The following is an 18,209-nucleotide window of genomic DNA, read 5'->3' on the forward strand; positions in this document are numbered from 1 at the left end:
GAGATGTACTGAAAAGCAATTTGTGGGAATTTACACCAATCGCCATGCATCGCTACAAATTACGACTGACCACGTTGTAAACTGTCCTGTGTTTTTCGGCGGTTAAATGAGTGGGCCAGGCATTATCCATCCCCAATAGTTAATGGGTCAGTTAAACGTATGTAGACTACGAGGCAGCTGAGGTTTGGGTTTCCTTTCAGGCAGTGAACGGCCCATATTTAAGGTAGATTTGGCACACACTTCTCCCATTACCTCGAAACGGTGTATTCAACCACACGGAGAATGTGGTCGTGTGGTCCGATGGCCCAGCGCTCCTGGTTGGTGGTGTAGGAGACGTAGAGCTTGCCATTCTTCTTGTAATTGGGGTGGAATGCCAGGCTTAGCAGGCCCCTTTCATCTCCACCCTGCAGTCAGATGAGAAACACAAAAGATCCAGGAGTTAATTATGTCCCTCCTTGGCTTCTGCTCGGGCTGGAATCACCCCCCTCGGTCATCTTCATCATCACCCGGACCACTACATGCAGCCTCTACACACCCATCACCCCCCACCTTCTTTAATTCTTCACCCTCTCTAATCCCTCTTTTTTATTTATCCATCACATTCCCTTTCACACCCCTGCTATTCTCCCATTCTCTCTTTTCCCACCCTCGCCTGTTTCACTTCACACCTTCACCAACCTCCTTGAATATACCATTACCAACCATTATAAAGCATTTGACTCTGGGTAGAGCTGCGCCTCTTCTACAACCCCCCGCCTTTACGCAGTCTTCTCTGCAGCCTGGTTATGTGCGCTTGTCCACAGGGTCGTGGGGCCCCTGTGACGCTCGGGCCCTCCCGGTGGCCTCCATTGTGCAGTGATTTGTGTGTGTAATCTTTGGGGGATATCCGTGAATGCTACGCTGAGTGGCTGAAAGAATTTATTAGCTCACTCACAGTTCATAGAGAGCACAAAAGTGCAGAGTGCTTCAGTCCGTGCTTTTTGCTCCACGTCCCCTCGCTCTTTACTGGTTTACACAAAATCCATGCAAAATTCAAGGCTTGGAGGGGGAGGTGGTGGGGGGGGCAGAGAGCTGCCAACTCCCACTGTCTTGGCAACATGTTTAGAAAACATCTAAATTGCTTGTGTAATATGTAAACCTTTGTCTCACCCCGGAGGCAGCTACATCAGTTGTCACTACCCTGGTGGTCCTCCCATCATAGTTAGCTGTAATAATCAGCTTCAGCAATTCATTCCCTAGGCAAGACAGGCCAGGTCGGCCCTTTTTCTATGTTTTACTCTCCCTCACTATTTCTTCTTGTCCAAAGAATGAACAGAATGCTAGACTTAGGTGTGAAGAATGTTTATAAAGTGGTCTCTGTGTGATTGTATCCCTCTAAAACAGCTTGATTCTTTTTTTTCCACTGAGGAAAGCAAAAGTGATGCATCACGCAGAGAAGTTATCTCACTCATGGCAAACAAACAAGTATCATTTACTAACACAGCTGTCTCATCCTCAAGGTATTCCCTCAAAATAGTAGAAGGAAGAAAGGAATTCAGGAAATATATTTGATCAGATTTGAACATTAGTGGCAGGCCCTTGATAGGTGTAGTCTAAGTCACAGGCCAAGGAAAACAAATAATACATCGGTGTTCAAATCTCATAGTTCTGTTTGGATTGCATTAGACGCGGCCGAGTCAAACACAGCAGTGACACGGGCCACATGCAAATGCGAAAGGGATGAGTCTTCGCAAAGGAATGAACTTGAAGTACCAATGAGCCACAACAGAGACCCTAATAATGAGCCACACGAGTTCTATCAATCTGGATATAAAGTGAAATCTTGTGAAAGTGGACGAATAAATCTCCACCCCAAAAAGCAGTTCCTCCAAAGCGAATTTATGAGTACTACTAAATGTCAGATCATTGAACTCAAATAAAAAAAGGAGTTATGTGGGAGCCGATACAACACACGGTACAGCTGGATATTAGTCAGAGCAGAGTAGAATGCACTTTGCCAAAGAATGTCAATAGGTTTCATCTTGGGAAAAGAGATTCCCAACTTCACCTTCAAATGCTGGATCCATATGTTGAATTTGGGGAGGCAGTGACCCACATCCCTAAAATAAACTCACCATAGGGAGTGGGTCAAAGACCACAACTCCAAAGAGGCCTAGATCCGGAGCCAAAGGAGGACCACCAAGATACACTGTGGTTAAATGGGCTGAAATATAAGGTCTCCTGCTAATGACTAGCTCCTTCAGCAGCAGGCGAACAGCAGGGCTCGCAATGGAGCCATGGTAAACAAACACTGCATCAGAAAGGCTTTTACTGCAGAGGAGATACCTTGATTAAAAGAAGACAAACCTGAAAAAATAATATACTGTACAAACAAGCTCATTTAGAAAAACGGCAGGTCTCACATATTGTCAGCTTTAAAGTTAATTTAGGGGAATTCAGCTTCAACATTGTTGGTTTAAAAGCTGTAGTTAGATTTAGGAGTGTTTTTTCTGCCTTGTCTCATGGTACATTTACAGCAGTTTAAAATATGCTGTGTTATGCTGTACTTTTCACCTTCAGCACATAAGATGACAAAATAAAATATAGAGGTAGCTTCCACATTCTTTTTTTAATTGCAAACACTCATATAAATAATAATTTACCTTGATAGCAGATGTTAATTTGTGCTGATTATAATGCCTGCCATCTCCAAACCTCAAACTATACAAATGACTCTGCTGTGTCAACTCAAAGCACATTCCATACTCCATTTTTCCCTTGAACATCTTTGAGTTTTTTTTACGACTGCCATCATTCTTCCACAGCCAGGCAGGGGGTTCTGATTGAATTTCTCATGAGGTATTATCTCTTCATTTTTCACAAACACCTGCCTCTGCATTCCTCTTTTCCCTCCAATTCTGTTCTCTGGGGCTCCGGCTTTGGCACTGTCAAAGTGTTGGCGTCGCTCCACAGAAAGCTGGGAAAGTGAGGTGCAGACTCGGTTGTTATCTCACATCTCACGGCGCATTACATGGAATGCTTGTCCTGTCTGAGCGGTGGAGGCAGCGACACACACACACACACACACAACGCTACAATTTTCAATTCTGTTCGTGTTGCAGCTGTCTTTGAGTCCCAGTGACGCGCGTGTTGGCTCATGCATTGTTACCTTTTGATCCTTCCTCATTGGCTCGTGGGCAAACCGCCACTAAAAGACATTCCACATGGCTTGATTGGAGCAAAACAATGTCTACGCCCTTCACTCAAAGACTACCTGAAGCTTTTGCACTCACAACTCCCTCCCTCCCTCACACACACAATACACACACTTCCCGCGTAGTATTCTCTGCTTTTCCCTTGTACAATGAGACTCAAATCTCCACTCAAACTCCTCCGCCGGTTGATGCATAAATCCTGTGACGATTTCACAGCAATCTCATGACGCTTTACATCTCCGACCAACAAAGAATAAGATATAATCGATCTTCTGAACCATGACATTCATTGAATGGACTTTTTCTGGCCTTACGCTGGGGATCATTGTGAGATCAGTTTGAGTTATGGCGAAGATGAGGCCACTATTTTTAGTCGTCCGTATTCAGCCCTGATGGCCGTTGAGAATGTAGAGCAGCTGTCAGCGGAGCAGGGACAGAAAGAATAACATGCTGTGACTTATTTGTTTAAGCAGTGAAATATTTTAATGCGGGCCCCTTTGCCCCTGTTACACGGGCTAATGTCAGTGGACTGTCAGCTTTGGGTGGCTATGCTCAGATGTCTGCATTTATAAAACTCACTGTCACTACCGCACGCGCTACTCTCAAGTGCCTTTTTCTTGTACAGTGCAAGATGGTGTTAGTCTGAGACTTGCTGTAATTAGTAGAGAATTGTACTGTACAAAGAATAGACCTTATCACCTGAAGTTATATGTTGTAATATATCTTCTGTTGAATCTGTTGAATCTGTTGTAGAAAAACAGACTAACTACTATAGTGCTTCCAAGCTGAAGCAACGCAATCTTTTGTAATTGGTTTCTATTGTTGTTTTATGACAGGATGTTGCAGCCAGTAAATGGGCAACAACAGATTTGTGTTTGGTATAATGGAAAAGTAAAAAACAATTAGAACAGAAGTTCAGGGGATTTTACTACCATGTCAAAACATTTATTTTAACGAAAACCAATAGGCAGCTTAAAGTGTATTCCCTTTCCTTCTTTCATCAAAAGTATTTGCATTGGTATTGGACTACAACATCCAGTAATAGTCAGCACATTGGTAAAAAGTAATCTAACTGGTCTACATGCACTCATTCTGAACCACATCCTGTAGCAGGGCTCTGTCCAATCAGGGGGATTGTCTAACATTCACCAACATGGTAGAGGTGTGTGAATGTGAGCTAGTTGTGGAGAGACCACTGCGATGATGACATGGATAGTGTGTGTGTGTGAATGTGTGGTGGGTGGGTGGGTGGGTGAGTGGGGGGGCTTGAGTATAGAGATTGGATTTCAGGAGAAGAACACCCACAGCGCAGCTAGGAGCCCACACCACCACAGCACAGCATTGTTTCTGTGCAGTTCAGCTTAATTGGCACCGGGGGGTGATCCGTGGAAGGAGGGGGATAGAGGAGCAGAAGGAAACACAGAACATTACAATCAAAGCATGTGCATGGAGCTGATGATAAACCCGTTATCTGCCCTGTCTCCCGGGGGCCTGGGTTCCTCTCTCTGTATAAAGGCAGCTCCATCCTGTTGATGCTGCCAGTAAACACCTTAGCCCTCCTTTGGTTCTGTTCACCCCGTGTGGCTGGGAGCCCAATCCGCCAGCCAACATCACAGAATAGGACTCCTGAGGCCTGCGGGGGATCGAGCCACGTCTAATTGTCATAATGATCACTTTATCCACAACCAGTTTGGATTGAATGATGATAAGGGAGCACAGCAGAGCAGCGAGAGCATACCGCAGGGGGCAGTTGCATATTCAATCGCTGTGCTCCGTTTGACTCCTTGTAAGCAAAGGGTCTTGTCAGTGGACGAGCAGGAGGTAGCGTGATAGATAAACTTCCTGTCTGGGAGTGTGCCCCACATCTCGTGCAATCACAACAAATTCCAAACAATTCTCAAATTCAAAATCCGAGATGCAGTAAGGATTACTGGTTACAAATAGTATGACATTGCCCTAATGAGTACAGTGTTTTTGCAATTGAGATACCCATATAGCAATCTTAGAACTACAGGATATGTTGTATTGTAAATATGTAAGTTCAAGTCTCGCCACATTTCCAATGTTGGAAGGAAGTCAATCAAAGCTCTAGCATTAAAGCACAGTCCACAATCGGTTGCATATATATATCTTCTTTATGAAACAACTGTCGTAACAATTCCTAAAATGCTGCAACAGACTCTAAGTAAAGTCATTAATGACATAAGATACCTCATGTGCACCTTTTTTTGTTTTAACAGCTCTGCCTATGTTTATTTTTCTCAGAGTTGGCGCAAAGCCAAACAGAAGTTGAGCCCTTTTTATATGCGCCCCTCAACACCCCTATCATGTCCCCTCTTCTTGCAGGTGCATTTTCATGATGGTAGGGGGTAAAGATACACAATATACAGTAAATGCTAAATAGATGCTTATTGCTGTAAAAAAAAAAAACAGACATATCAGTCTTTTCAATCAAATCAAAAGGATATCAGATAGTTGATAAACATTGTTTTCAAAGTGAATAAAGAGTGTAGACAATTTGATCCAGTTTGATCCAGTCACTACGAGAGGTAAATAGTTAAGACACGATGTTAAGTATTAGGTAACCATGTGGGATGTAAGAACCTTTATAGGAACAATATGGGAGAGATTAAGAAAGCCATTAACCCATCTTGTGCGAATTAGCAGAAAATTAGCAGTGAGCACAATGTGTGCTGTATGTACAGTTAATTAGCAGATAATAGCGTAATGATTAGCCACGGTCACATTTGATGAATGACTGCTTGTTTGGTGTAATTATATAATTGAATACTAATAGTGAACAGGCAGCACTTTTAAAAGGGATTTGTCTTGGCTGGAGATGTTCCTCACACGTTTACATAGGTGCACAAAGTTGTGTTGCAAAGGATTGTGTTAAAGCTCTCGCAAATTCATCTAGCAATGTAGCAAACAATACTTCATGCGACCTCATTCAAATCCCTTAACATCTGTGTTCAAATCATATCCATTATATCATATAACATCTGGATTCCCTCCAACACTGTCAACACTATAAAGTCAGATTCGTTCCTACCTTCAGGCCGTTCTGCACCAGCTTGTGTATGTCCAGGAAGGGCTCCTTGATTAGCTCCAGGTCATGGTTGAGTATCCTGACAATTCCCTCCCTCTCCAGGACAAAGAGCCGCTGGGATCCATCACCACAGTGCACCAGGGCCACCGGCTGCCTCAGACCACTCAACACCTCCTGGGCACAGTAGCAGTTGTGTTTGTGTTTCCTGGGTAACAAGGGGAGACAAAAGGTCAGAGACTGATGGTGGCAGGGAATAATCCAGTTATAAGGTAGGTGACATTTGAAGGAAGCATGAAATAATCCACAATAACACAAAACTACAGTTGAAACATAAATCGTTTTTAAGACATTAACAATGATCATCTTAATGGAATACCTTGCTTTACTGCTATTTGCCGATGTATGTGCCAAATGACCAAACACACCTTCTTTGTTTTTAAGGTGGGATATCACGTTTGGTCATTTTGCATTTGAACTCGGTGTCTAAATTCCCCTAATGTAAGCCCATAACTAACACGAGAGTTTCCTTCTCATTTACCTGAGAAGACCCCAAGAAGATAAGGCACAGAAGCCAACAATAAGCCTCTGACTCTTTAACTTGTGGAAGTTATTTGACTGAATGTTAGTTGCTGCAATTCAGGTGCACATGCTGCTTGGCCCTCTTGCCTCAGGGGGAACCGAGATGAAAGGCATCCCCCATGGACAAAAGGCCAAAGCCCTCTGTGATGTACAGACCTTTGCAGTGAGGGAGGCAACCAGAATGACGCAGGATAAGCATTTTCATTATGTGAGCAAAGCTGAGCAAATGCAGTCTGGACAAACTTTAGGATTAGAGAGGAGATGGCCTAGCATTTCTGTCTGAGAGTATAGACGATGTCCAAATAGACCAGTGAACCCAGAATATGTGACAGCCTGTTACTATGAAAACAATAAAATCCTGACTGTATGTCATGAATGTAAACTCATAAGTATTAATGAAGCCTAAACGTTCACTTGGCTGAAACACATTTAAGTACTAGCCAAAGCTCGTTGAAAATAACGATCAGTACATCTTATATATGGTGTAACTCAACCCTCAAATGGAAAAAAAGCATAGTAAAAGTCAGGCTACAAACCTGCTGATATCTTCTATTTTCTCATCTCCCAAGTAGTTGGAATCTTGCCCTTGCGGTTGCTTTCGTTGAAAATCTGGAAAGCACAGACTTGCATCTCTCCTCCCATAGTATTGGCAGAACTCATCCACATCGGCCTGGAACAGTTCTAGCAAACACAACAGACACAGACAGAGGGGGTTACTCTTACTGTAGATGCAGGGTAACTGACATGTATACACTGGGTTTAGGTAGACAGCTTAATCAAATAAATAGTTGTTATAGTACTTTGGATCTTACTTTCCACATGTACGTTTTGTACAAAGCGGTACTATCACGGTGTGCATGGAATTCTCAGTGCAAGAGAGGACAATGTAGTAAAATAGAGACAGAGGAAGAGAGAAAGGATGTGATGGAGATATGTTTGATGAGCCAAACCAAATCTTGGCTTGACTGGGCTGAAATGAACAAGTGAAAAGAAACTGAGCCAAACCAAAAGGATCACAGATAAGACCCATCTTTAAATATGCCTCCTCGGAGAGAAACATGATTGCATTCTCAATTACAGTTAAACTGTCTTTATTTTGATTTAGGAAATTATACTTTTGCACTTGTCCTTGTGGGAAAAAAAGGGACTGGTTTTCTTCAGTTCATTTTGCATCATAGTAAGGGTTTGCTTTTTTATTTCACTTTCATTATACATTCTTAACCAGATGACACATTCAAATCCTCAGCAACAATCCAGTTTAGTATCTTGTCTGATTTGTACAAACATCTCATTGTAACAACTTGTGCGCTGTATGAATGCTTTCAGTGTATCTCTCTCTTTAGCCATCTCAAGGAAGCAGGTTCAGAGTGATTTTCATCTGCAGCTTCTAATCTTAGTGACAAAGCCCTGACCTTTCAAGGAGTACAATCCAATTCCCTTTACCCAGCTGGTGAAGGCTCTGCTCACACAGCCCAAACACAACCGAAACAAACCCAATCTAACTACCTCCATATTTACTTGAAGAGATCACAGAATATGACATTTCAGTTGTCATAACAGCTCACATTATGAGGCTAGTTGAAGGATATTTAATTTGGCAAATTCTTGCAACACACACACGTCAAGGGGCACGCCATGTCAAAGCTATTACTGTCACCTGTCAAAATCAGCGTGACAAAAAGTCACATTAGTGTAGTGTCCATAGTAACAGTGGATGATAGTTTACCCTAAGCAACATTGTTATTTTAATAAATTGGAGGAAAACACTTTTTAATAATCCTACATTTCTCAGGCATCCCTAAATGTGATATTTATGTGATGTCTATGTAAAAACATTGATTTGACATACTAATTGTATTCAAGTAATTAAGCATGTGATTCACATCATTCCTCATTTCCCTTTGGACTGCTTGTTTACCTAAAATGTTTTAGTGCCAGAGCAAAAAATGACCTGTGTAAACACAGCAGTCACACGCAGCTACGCCTCCATCCTGTGCAGTCACAACACTTTTCCCGGCAAAAAGCTAAGTGTGCAGTGGGTCTCAGAGGCCCTTTGCGACCTAAAAACAATCTTGCCAATATTGTTTCCTTTAGCCAATCCCTCAGAGGAAAGAAGGAGAGCAAATACACCAGTGATAAAAACACAAACAGGACTCTCCCTGTCCCTCCTTTCATCTGCCTCTCCTGCCACACCGACCGCAAGCGCTGACCGCACCAAATACTGGAGGTGATAGGATATCCCCTGAAACATCTAAACACAACATGGAGATCAAACACACACAGACCGAGCGCTGGCCATACCACCCACTCACTCACTTTGTGTCTGCAGTTATCTTAACCATGCTGGTTAGGGACCTCGGGTGCAGGGTGGGGGGCTGAGTGAAGAGGGGGAGGAAGATATGGGAGAAGAGGAGTACGAGGAAGGTAGGAGGCCTCCGGGCAGAAGTGAGAGTGAAGGCAGTAAATGTCTTTATGAAGAAATGGGGGCTAAGTACATGGCCTAATCAAGGGCTGCTAGAACGTTTCATGGGAGCAGGACGACAGTTATGGATGCAGTAAAGGCTACTGTTTCATTTTAATACCTTAGGCCAGACATTTTGAATTAGGTAAAGTTCAGGTTTTTGGTAATATATACTGTTGCTGCCTTGCATGGTAAGATCCAGAGCTTGAATAAAAAAAAAAATCTATATTAAATATTTAAAATGTATTAAATATTTAAAAATCCCAACACAATTATTAACATTTTTGCAATCAGATAACTATGTTTTCAAGCTTGTTGTGTTTAGTAAGGTATGCATTTGTATAATAATGTTTATTATATTTATTTGTGTTCCAGCTTTATTGTACCGTGTAAAAGTAAAAAAACAAAACAAGTAAAAGACCATGCAAAACCAAAAAGACAGGGAAAGAGCGAGAGAGAAAGAGCGAGAAAGAGAGAGAACTCCGTCCATATTCCCGGCTCCACAGCGCTAACGTTATACTTCCATCTGGTTATCTTCCAAGGCAACCTGGGTGGCCCACCCAAAGTACTTGACATCTTGATGCACTTCAGCAGTTTTACATACACACAACCTTTGTAGAAAAATAAATGTGTCATTCGTCACCACATATGCTGATCTGTGGAGGGCTGAGGGGGGGGGGGGGGGGGGGGGGGGTGAGCGGGGAGGAGCATGACGGTGGACACGGGGAGGGGGGATTCTTCTCCAGATTCCTCTCTCTGGAGCTTTTTTGGTTTGACTCTCTGAGCCCATATGTCTGTCAGCTCAGAAGCAAGTAATGTAACTCCAGACAAGTCTCCTTCTTCCTCTTCTTCTTCTTCCCTCTTTCTACGCACTTTGGAGTTCCACTCGCCGACCTTAAGTGTAGTTCAAGTGCTGTGCAAGATATGCGAGCAGGCCATTAGATGCAGACGAGGATGGACTCACATGGAATGTATGCGTTTGATATTTGACTTGAGCTGTAGCATGTGGGTGGGTTGCAGACAAGTGTGTTTGAAACTGTTCTCTGTTTGCAAATCTGAGTAGATCTAATCAGTTTGTGGCGTCAGAGATTGGAAGAAGACTTGGCTGGAGGAGATCAGAAAGTGTTTGATCATGTTCGGTATGCCATGAAAGCACAGGTACCTGTGATCTTGCATCCCTTCAAAGGAAATGTGGAGGACCAAAAGCTTTCAAAGGGCAGAGGGGCTTTTTACCCCCTGTTCTAGGAATTCTGCCATCTCATAGTAGAGCTGAGGGTCAGAGATACTGGGGGCAAGCAGAGCAACACTTCAACTTTAGTTTCATGTGAATTTACAACTTTAACGAAAACACGGTGGTGGCAGAGCATGAGCCACAAGTTTTTAAGTGACAATTTGATGTCTGAAGAAGTCATGTCTAGACCACAGCCAGGGTGCTGATGCATCCCGAATACAGGACCATCCCCAGCACTTAAGTCCAGTGAGCAGTATCCAGGACGCCTTGCGTACATGTTTTCACACCCACCTTTGCAAATCTAATATTTTCCATTCACGTGTCAGGAAATGCTTCAAAACTGTGTATTGTTAGTACTCTCAAGGTCTTTAAAAAAAGCCAATGTTTGCAAGTGTACGCTGATTAAAACAAACTTGCATGATCTGAACAAACATAACGGAGACAAGAGAACAAAACTATCTGCACCTGGTTCCATAAATACAGCTACACTGAATACCGTGTCATAACAATAGCTAAAATATCGCTCTGCTGTTGGCTTGACAAAACGTGCTACATCAGACTGCAGACTAATCAGAAAACTGGTGTCTATGTAGGCAGTATGTGGCGGGTCATTTTAGTGATGCATTAAAGTGCAACTGTTAAGCAAGGAGCGAGGCAGCAAACGGTGAGACAAGCTCAGCAACAAATGGAGGTGAGGTCAGATGAGGTAAGAGCTGGATAAATAAATATTCACAGACCAGACTACTGACGCACCACTTCTTGCACAAGTCCAAAAATCTGCCAGTTGTACATGTGCAGGCTGCGTCTCAATGAGAAACGAGGCCTCTACTGGGAATTTTAATTAATCAAAATCAGAGGTGTCAGTTTCATCTCAAATGTATGAGACAGGAATCATCACGTATGCCTACTTTATCTACTTTATGTATGTGTATATGTTTGCTTGTGTCATCACCAGGTAACCGAGCAGGGGGTATAATTGAATTCACATTCATGGTCATCAGTATCTGTATAATTTACCTGGTATGTGCCCCCTGCAGGTGTAGTAGAACTCTCGGCAGAAGTCCTGGCAGAGGCGCGGCAGGTCTGGCTCCCTGTGTGGCATCTTATCCATGTCCAAGGAGTGGAACAACACCTGGGCATTGGGGGAGCAGCGAGCACACTTGATCTCCTCCAGGAGAAGTCCACACTCGGTGTTGTTGGTGGAGAAAATCTGGAGACCACACGCAAAAGGGAGCAATGCTTGATTAAAATGGTGGGCTTACGTTTGATTTCTTTAGTTTAGATTGTAGGTGGCATTTTCAAACCTCTGTATCATAAATCCCTAAAAACTTAAACACTATTCAAGATTTTTAAAGACTATAAAACGGTTGGGTTTGCGTTTCCAAATTATTCTAGTAAGTCCAAAATACTTTAAAAAAATGCAAATGTCATCTAACTTTTTCCATACTGTATGTAGTCTTTATATCAGTCCGTGTAATGTGTACAATTAAGGATTTAGATTAAATGTTTGGATGTTCCTTTATTAAAACAGAGATGCCTAAACATTTTCCAGCACTTTTTCCATCCCTCACAAATCAGTCGTAAATAAGCCAACATCATCCCAGTTATCACACATAAAGTCAATGATTTCTACTCAACCCATATACAACAACACATTGTAAATAACTGTATGTTGACAACCTCTCTCTCCCATATTACTACAAAGTCAGATAAACTTGCTAGCAACAAGTAAAGTGCCACAAGAAGTAATAATCCATTACTCCACATTCTATATCATTTGTAAACATCAATATTAATACGATTTCTGTTTATCTTCTACATGATCTGCAGATTTGACAATCGCTGAGGGTTGGTAGTTTGCATTGCCAACTTTCTTTTTTATGTAGCATCATCTGATGAATTAGCTAGGAAACAGGCGGTCACTTGCATAGTGTGAAAGTCTGCAGTATCTCTACTGCGATCAGCATGAAGATTCACACCATTCACACTGCAAAACGCTCCCAATTTTCACTGGAAGTGGTGCGGTCTATTTCCACTGAAACATTTTCTGAGAGTTTCTGCAATCTTATTCAGTCAAACTGAATTATAACAAAGCCTCGCAATTGGAGATTGTAAATCTTTAGCACACTTCTATCCTCTCCTAACAACATTTTCTGCGATATCCAATGCTCTATCCTTTGATTCCAATTTGTTAAACATTGAGGTTGGAACACCCTGTCTGTTTGGAGAAATAAACAAAGAAATCATCTCATTCACTGCCTACTTACCCAAGTTCATAAACAGTTAAAGTCAAATTACAATCCCCATGTCTGACAGATCCCAGTGCACAAAATAACCCAAATAAGAGCCTCAAAGCCTGACTTGGGATCATTCCGCAAAAATACACAAAGAGTTAATCCAAAAGAAATTAGCAGGATTATTTACATAACAAATTAGCTGTAATAAAACACAATGTAATCTGTTTTAGGTCAAGAACAGCACTGCTTGGGCAGCCAGGCAGGCAGGCAGGCTGGTAGTGCTTTGCTCTGTGTGAGGTCCATGTGTAAACACCAATTTAGAGATAGACAGGCACATCATTCCCACTCTGGTATCAACAAATTAGCAGTCTGTCGAAGTCAATTAGACCAGGGGACCCAAGGCCAACATATGGATGCCTTACACTTCGCTCTGACTGCAGAACAAACTGCACCTGGGGAAAAGATTTTCAGTTTAGAAGATATTCAGAGCCGTGTTTACACAACAGGTGGCAGAACATCTGGCAAAACCTTGAGGGTCTACCTGAAAAATGTACTAACATACACAGAGAATCTCTCATCACAACAGGCAGTATAACGGACAAATTGAAGGGGGAAATGAAAGTCTGGCCTGTTTAAGGTTTCAGAGTCAGACATAGTCAGATCTGAATCCCACTACTTCTGTTCTATATTTTATCTAATTGTTGACTTTTCCTCAAAAAAGGGAGCTCTAGGCTGGCTGTGACCCTGGTGTGCTCCTTTGTATCTGGGCCCTACAAATTCATGCCATGCGTTGTCGTAGGCATGCCTGCCCTCCTGCTCTAAATTGCCCATTGATTCTGTGTGCCATGGGCTGGCACGAGGTCCATGGAGAGTAGCATTTGTGTGCTCTCAGCCATGCCCTGTGTCCATATGTTGCTGGGATGGGCTCCAATGTTGCCATCATCCAAACCAGAACAAGTGGACCTTTGTTTGTTGTCTTATGCTGAATCTCAGTGAGTATGTTCCTCAAAAGCAGGGAGAAAATGAGGCTCAACTGTTGCACTTTTGCTAAGGACACGCTAAAAAAGCAGGTCAATTAACATAACCGTAATCAAACTAAAACGAAACAATATAAGCGTAAGAAAGAACATTTCCAATAACATATTCCCAGGCTCTTTCAGATGTTTACATTTTCTAAAGTTGGCATCAAACCAAGCTTCATGTGGGAGAACAGCTGTTACAGGATTACTTCTTTCTAGGATAGCATCTGCATAATGGTTTTTGCCAATGAAATTGCCGGAACAAACATATTAATATACAATGCCACACTTGGGGGAAATCTTGCTTTTCTTTTAAATGCAATAAATCAGTGATTCTCTGCAAACCTCATATGGTCAGAGAGACTGAGAGAGAGAGGGAGAGCACTGATGTAGAAAGCGCTAAGCTTTAACAAAACACTTGTCCTCAGGGAATAGGTGTAAGTTGGTTGGCAGGGGGATATAGTGAAGGACACACACACCCTCTCAATGGCATTAACACTTGGACAGGGCTGATGACTGGGGGAGAGTGATGTTTTCCAGCTTCTCCCATTAGTGAAACTAACAAACACAATGGTGTTGTTGTTATTCTTTTGCCATAATCAGAAAGGGCTCCGTGTGTGGGCAGTGTAGTGGGGAGGAAGAGAAGTCGAGTTCGTCCTATTCAGTTCCCCCCCCCTCCTCTTATTTGCATGACTTGAGCAAATTAAATGATGCAATATGGCTTTTTGTCGCAACACAAAGTAAGATACCACCCAGCCACTGAATCATTCGAGGAGTGGTTTACATGAGAATGGCCCGGTAAGGACCCAACGGAATCCGATACAAGTTTGGCACATACAGTCCTGCCTTTCCCTCCACGGAAACTGAGCATATAGTTAAAAGCCTTCGTTACATGACATTTGTTACACTTCTTGTATCACTTTGGTCGACGCGAAAGAGTTTAACGTAAATGAGCGGTGAGTGTTGTGGGACTTTTTCCTTAACGTTAAATACGTTAGACAAACAAATTCCTGCACCGGAAAAACGCTGAGAACAAGCTGTCAAACACACGACAAGAAGCAGAGTGGGCTATCACCTCCCAGCTGCGCAGAAAAAGGTCGACGGCTAATAAAAAGTTACAACCGGGGTCCTACCTTTTGGGGTAAACAGTTTCAACAGTTTAGCTAGCTCCCCTTTCTCCTGACAGTTGACTGTGGCGTGAAGTAACGTAAATCGGCGAGTGATTACCATGGTAACGCCGAAGCGCATTGGACAGCTGAATTAAGGTGCGTTCCATTTGTTGATGTGTAAGCGTGACAACAAACCAAGTGAAAATCATCAAAACCTCGAAATATGTTTATCTTCAGATGAGGTGAGCAAGAGGAGCAGGTACACTTTTTACAGAAAACATAGACGGACACTATACGAGCACTTAAGTTAATTTGAAGAGATATTATTAGACGATTTAAAGGTGTTATGGCGATACAAAGAGACTACAAACATAAGCTTCAACTATTAAGGCGAACTTATTGGTAACATTTAAAAGGAAGGAAGCCTATTGAAAGGTGGGCAATTGGGTAACATACAACACACATACGGTATATCCCTTTAGGAATGTTAAAATAAGACTGTTACATCTCAGAGGCAGCATAGCCCAGGGCAAATTCCCCTGACCATCCCCATATTCAGCTGTCGGTAACAAGAGGCAGAATGACAATACACAAGGGCTGTAAATGCATCTCCTGAGGCGTTTAAGCCGTAAAAGCCCAGTGTCTCAATTTAAAGGAAATGCATGCGTAGTGGAGGGATATAATAACCTACCCTGGCATCCCTGCGGTGCAGGATCTGATATGCGGCTCTCCTGGTGGGACAGCAGGACACACGGGGGTATAACCTGTGGCAAACTTCTCCGCTGCTGCTGCCGTCAAGCAACACTTTTCGCTCCCTTTTCTTCAGCCGCTTGGGCAAGCTCCCGTCGTAACATCTTCTCCTCCTGGGGCTAATTTCTCCCCTTTCGCCGAATTTTGCGTCTCCACATTCCCACACGTTGACCGCGATGGCCAGGACCAGGACAAATTGCAAATGCTTCATAGTTTTAAAAAATCATAAAATGAATACAAAAAATATATAAAAAATAAAACAAAAACCAGCTTCCCCCCCCTTTGAAATAAAAGAGTGGTATTAACCTGCAATGTGAGTATTTTTTTAGTTTTGGGCTATATTTCTGAAAGCAGTAGATTCCTATTACAAGAAAATTAGAAATATGCTGTTTGTCAGAGCAGGTGCCTGCATTTGACCCACTGCTATAAAAAAAAAATGTTTACCAATAAATTATGGTTGCCTCTGCTTATACAGTACAACTAAGAAATTAAGAAATAAAAATAAAAACGAAACAATAACACAATTTATCCTGATGATCACAAAAAGTCAAACCCCAGAAAAACACCGTAAACTGCAAAAGAGCCGTGACGTTCCTTTAGACGTAATTCCTTTTAAGCACAGCAAGGCGGATTGTGCATGCACGGGGTCAAAAAAACACAGAAGACATAAAAGTTGTCTCTCACTAAAGTCCTCAGACCGCTCACATGTTTTCCCGTGCTCTTTCCTCCTTCTTTTTAACCAGCGCGCGAGAAGAGGAGCGAGCGCGGTGACGTATGACTTCGCGGGGGCGCGCATGTGGCCACAGAGTCGCGTCCACGTCGAGGTAAACAGTTACCTGGTGGAGCAGAGGACGGTGAGTGGAGGCAGTGGGAGGCGCACTGTGGGCTCAATCCACTGAAAAGTGCAGAGAATTATTACGCAAGTCTTCAAAAAACCTAAATAGATCATGTTAATCTAATAATAAAATAATATAACCACTTGTGTTTTAATTGGTAGGCTACTGGCAATGTGTGAGGGGAAAATGAGGGTGCCTTTGCTATGATAGATAGATAGATAGATAGATAGATAGATAGATAGATAGATAGATAGATAGATAGATAGATGAAAATGTATTTGATATGGGTATATTCTGTATTCTGCATGTTGACTCCATAGTCTAAAAAATGTCTAACATGTTTATGCATCAGTTAAAAATAATGCAATAAAAACTTTACAGGTTCTATTATTTACAATATAACTACTGCAGAAATGTGCCGGAATTTGACTACATCTTTCACTGCTATCCATATGGAGTTAGTTTATTGCCATGAGTCGAGTCTTTTAAATATTTGAAAATAATCCATTGTTGTTGTTCTTTTTTGGTCTCAAATAACTGAGCTTATGAGAAAGGCATTAAGATTTGTGCAAGGTGTTGACATTTTGAAAATTGAGAACGCTATGGTTCATCACAAACTGTATCATGGATGTGAGACTTTGTTTGTTAAATAGGGCATACAAGGTTACATCTGGTGGCCACAGAATGAAGAATTACATGTGTTAGGCAGTGGAAAATAAGCTACAATGTGAAAAAATCGCTATGCCCTGATGCACAGCCATTTTTGAGTCTCGCAGTTGCACATTCTTTGAGGCATCTTCATTTTCCTCCTGATTATACCAGACCAAATGTGAGACAAATCCTCTTTTATTTTCCTCTTTAGAAAAGTCACACGATAGTGACCCGAAAGGGTATGTCCCACCATGGCAATTACTGGAGAAACAACAGCCCCCCCCCCCCTTTTGTTGGATACACCGGGAATCTGAAATCAGTTACATTAGCGGCACCTGTTCTTACTTGGGGGTCTCCGGCACCAGAGCCCCAGCTCAGCTTATCTACAGGAATCTGGAGCGGGAGGAATCCAGGAGGGGTTGGTTTGATTGTGGGCAATTATGGAAATGACTGTGTGTGCTATGAAGCCTTAGCAGACCCTGCCAGATCTGACCCCCCACCCTCTACATTCTTTACGCTACCCAACTGGAGACATTTCAGGACCAAGTATAGCCAAAGTGCTACTGCAGTATTCTGGATGTAAAGACCATATGCAGAGAAGGAATCTGCCACCACCACTACCACCATCACCACCAAATCTAGAGCTCCAGGCATACAAAAAAAGAATATCTCTGCATTGTCGAACAGTGTGAAAACATGTGGGATGCAGCTGTGGAGCGGAGAAGAGTACATCTGCTGGGAGAGATAGGCCATTAGAGAGAATCACAGTTCGACAGACCGCAGCTCTAAGCTGACAGAGCAGACACACACACATGCACACACATGAAGAATTGGGCAAACAACCTTATAAAGTGTCTTCTCTCACAATACTTGGATTCCATATTATTCAAAACAAGTGTATAACATTTGTTGCATTCCATTTTAGATGTGGATTTTTGTTATCACTTTAGTTCATCAGGATCATGCTAGTAATTCAATATTAGTACAATAAATACAACATTTACATAATAATTCCCTGAAAAGATACCACCTGCTTGGTCCTTTTATTTCTGCAGGGTCAGTAGGGGAAGTCTCGTTCCCTCAGCGTCTGACC

General features: G+C 42.4%; 1 protein-coding gene across 2 annotated transcripts in view; it reads right to left on the reverse strand.

Annotated features, from left to right (window-relative positions):
- Positions 1-16,348, reverse strand: part of hhip (hedgehog interacting protein) — a 30,989-nt gene extending 14,641 nt beyond the window's left edge. Inside the window, exons 1-5 of one of the 2 annotated variants that reach the window (XM_034130410.1) lie at positions 15,571-16,348; positions 11,532-11,724; positions 7,359-7,503; positions 6,247-6,448; positions 253-404 (exon numbers count right to left, since the gene is read on the reverse strand). In XM_034130410.1, coding sequence (XP_033986301.1) covers positions 253-404; positions 6,247-6,448; positions 7,359-7,503; positions 11,532-11,724; positions 15,571-15,840 — 962 coding nt within the window. In that variant the 5' untranslated portion in view covers positions 15,841-16,348. Of the gene's footprint in view, positions 1-252; positions 405-6,246; positions 6,449-7,358; positions 7,504-11,531; positions 11,725-14,903; positions 14,962-15,570 lie in introns of those variants that run through there. The other variant, XM_034130411.1, reaches the window with a different exon arrangement.
- Between the last annotated feature and the right edge of the window lie 1,861 nt (positions 16,349-18,209).

Source organism: Trematomus bernacchii, unplaced genomic scaffold (genome assembly GCF_902827165.1).
Source record: "Trematomus bernacchii unplaced genomic scaffold, fTreBer1.1, whole genome shotgun sequence".
In the NCBI taxonomy this organism is placed as follows: Eukaryota; Metazoa; Chordata; class Actinopteri; order Perciformes; family Nototheniidae; genus Trematomus; species Trematomus bernacchii.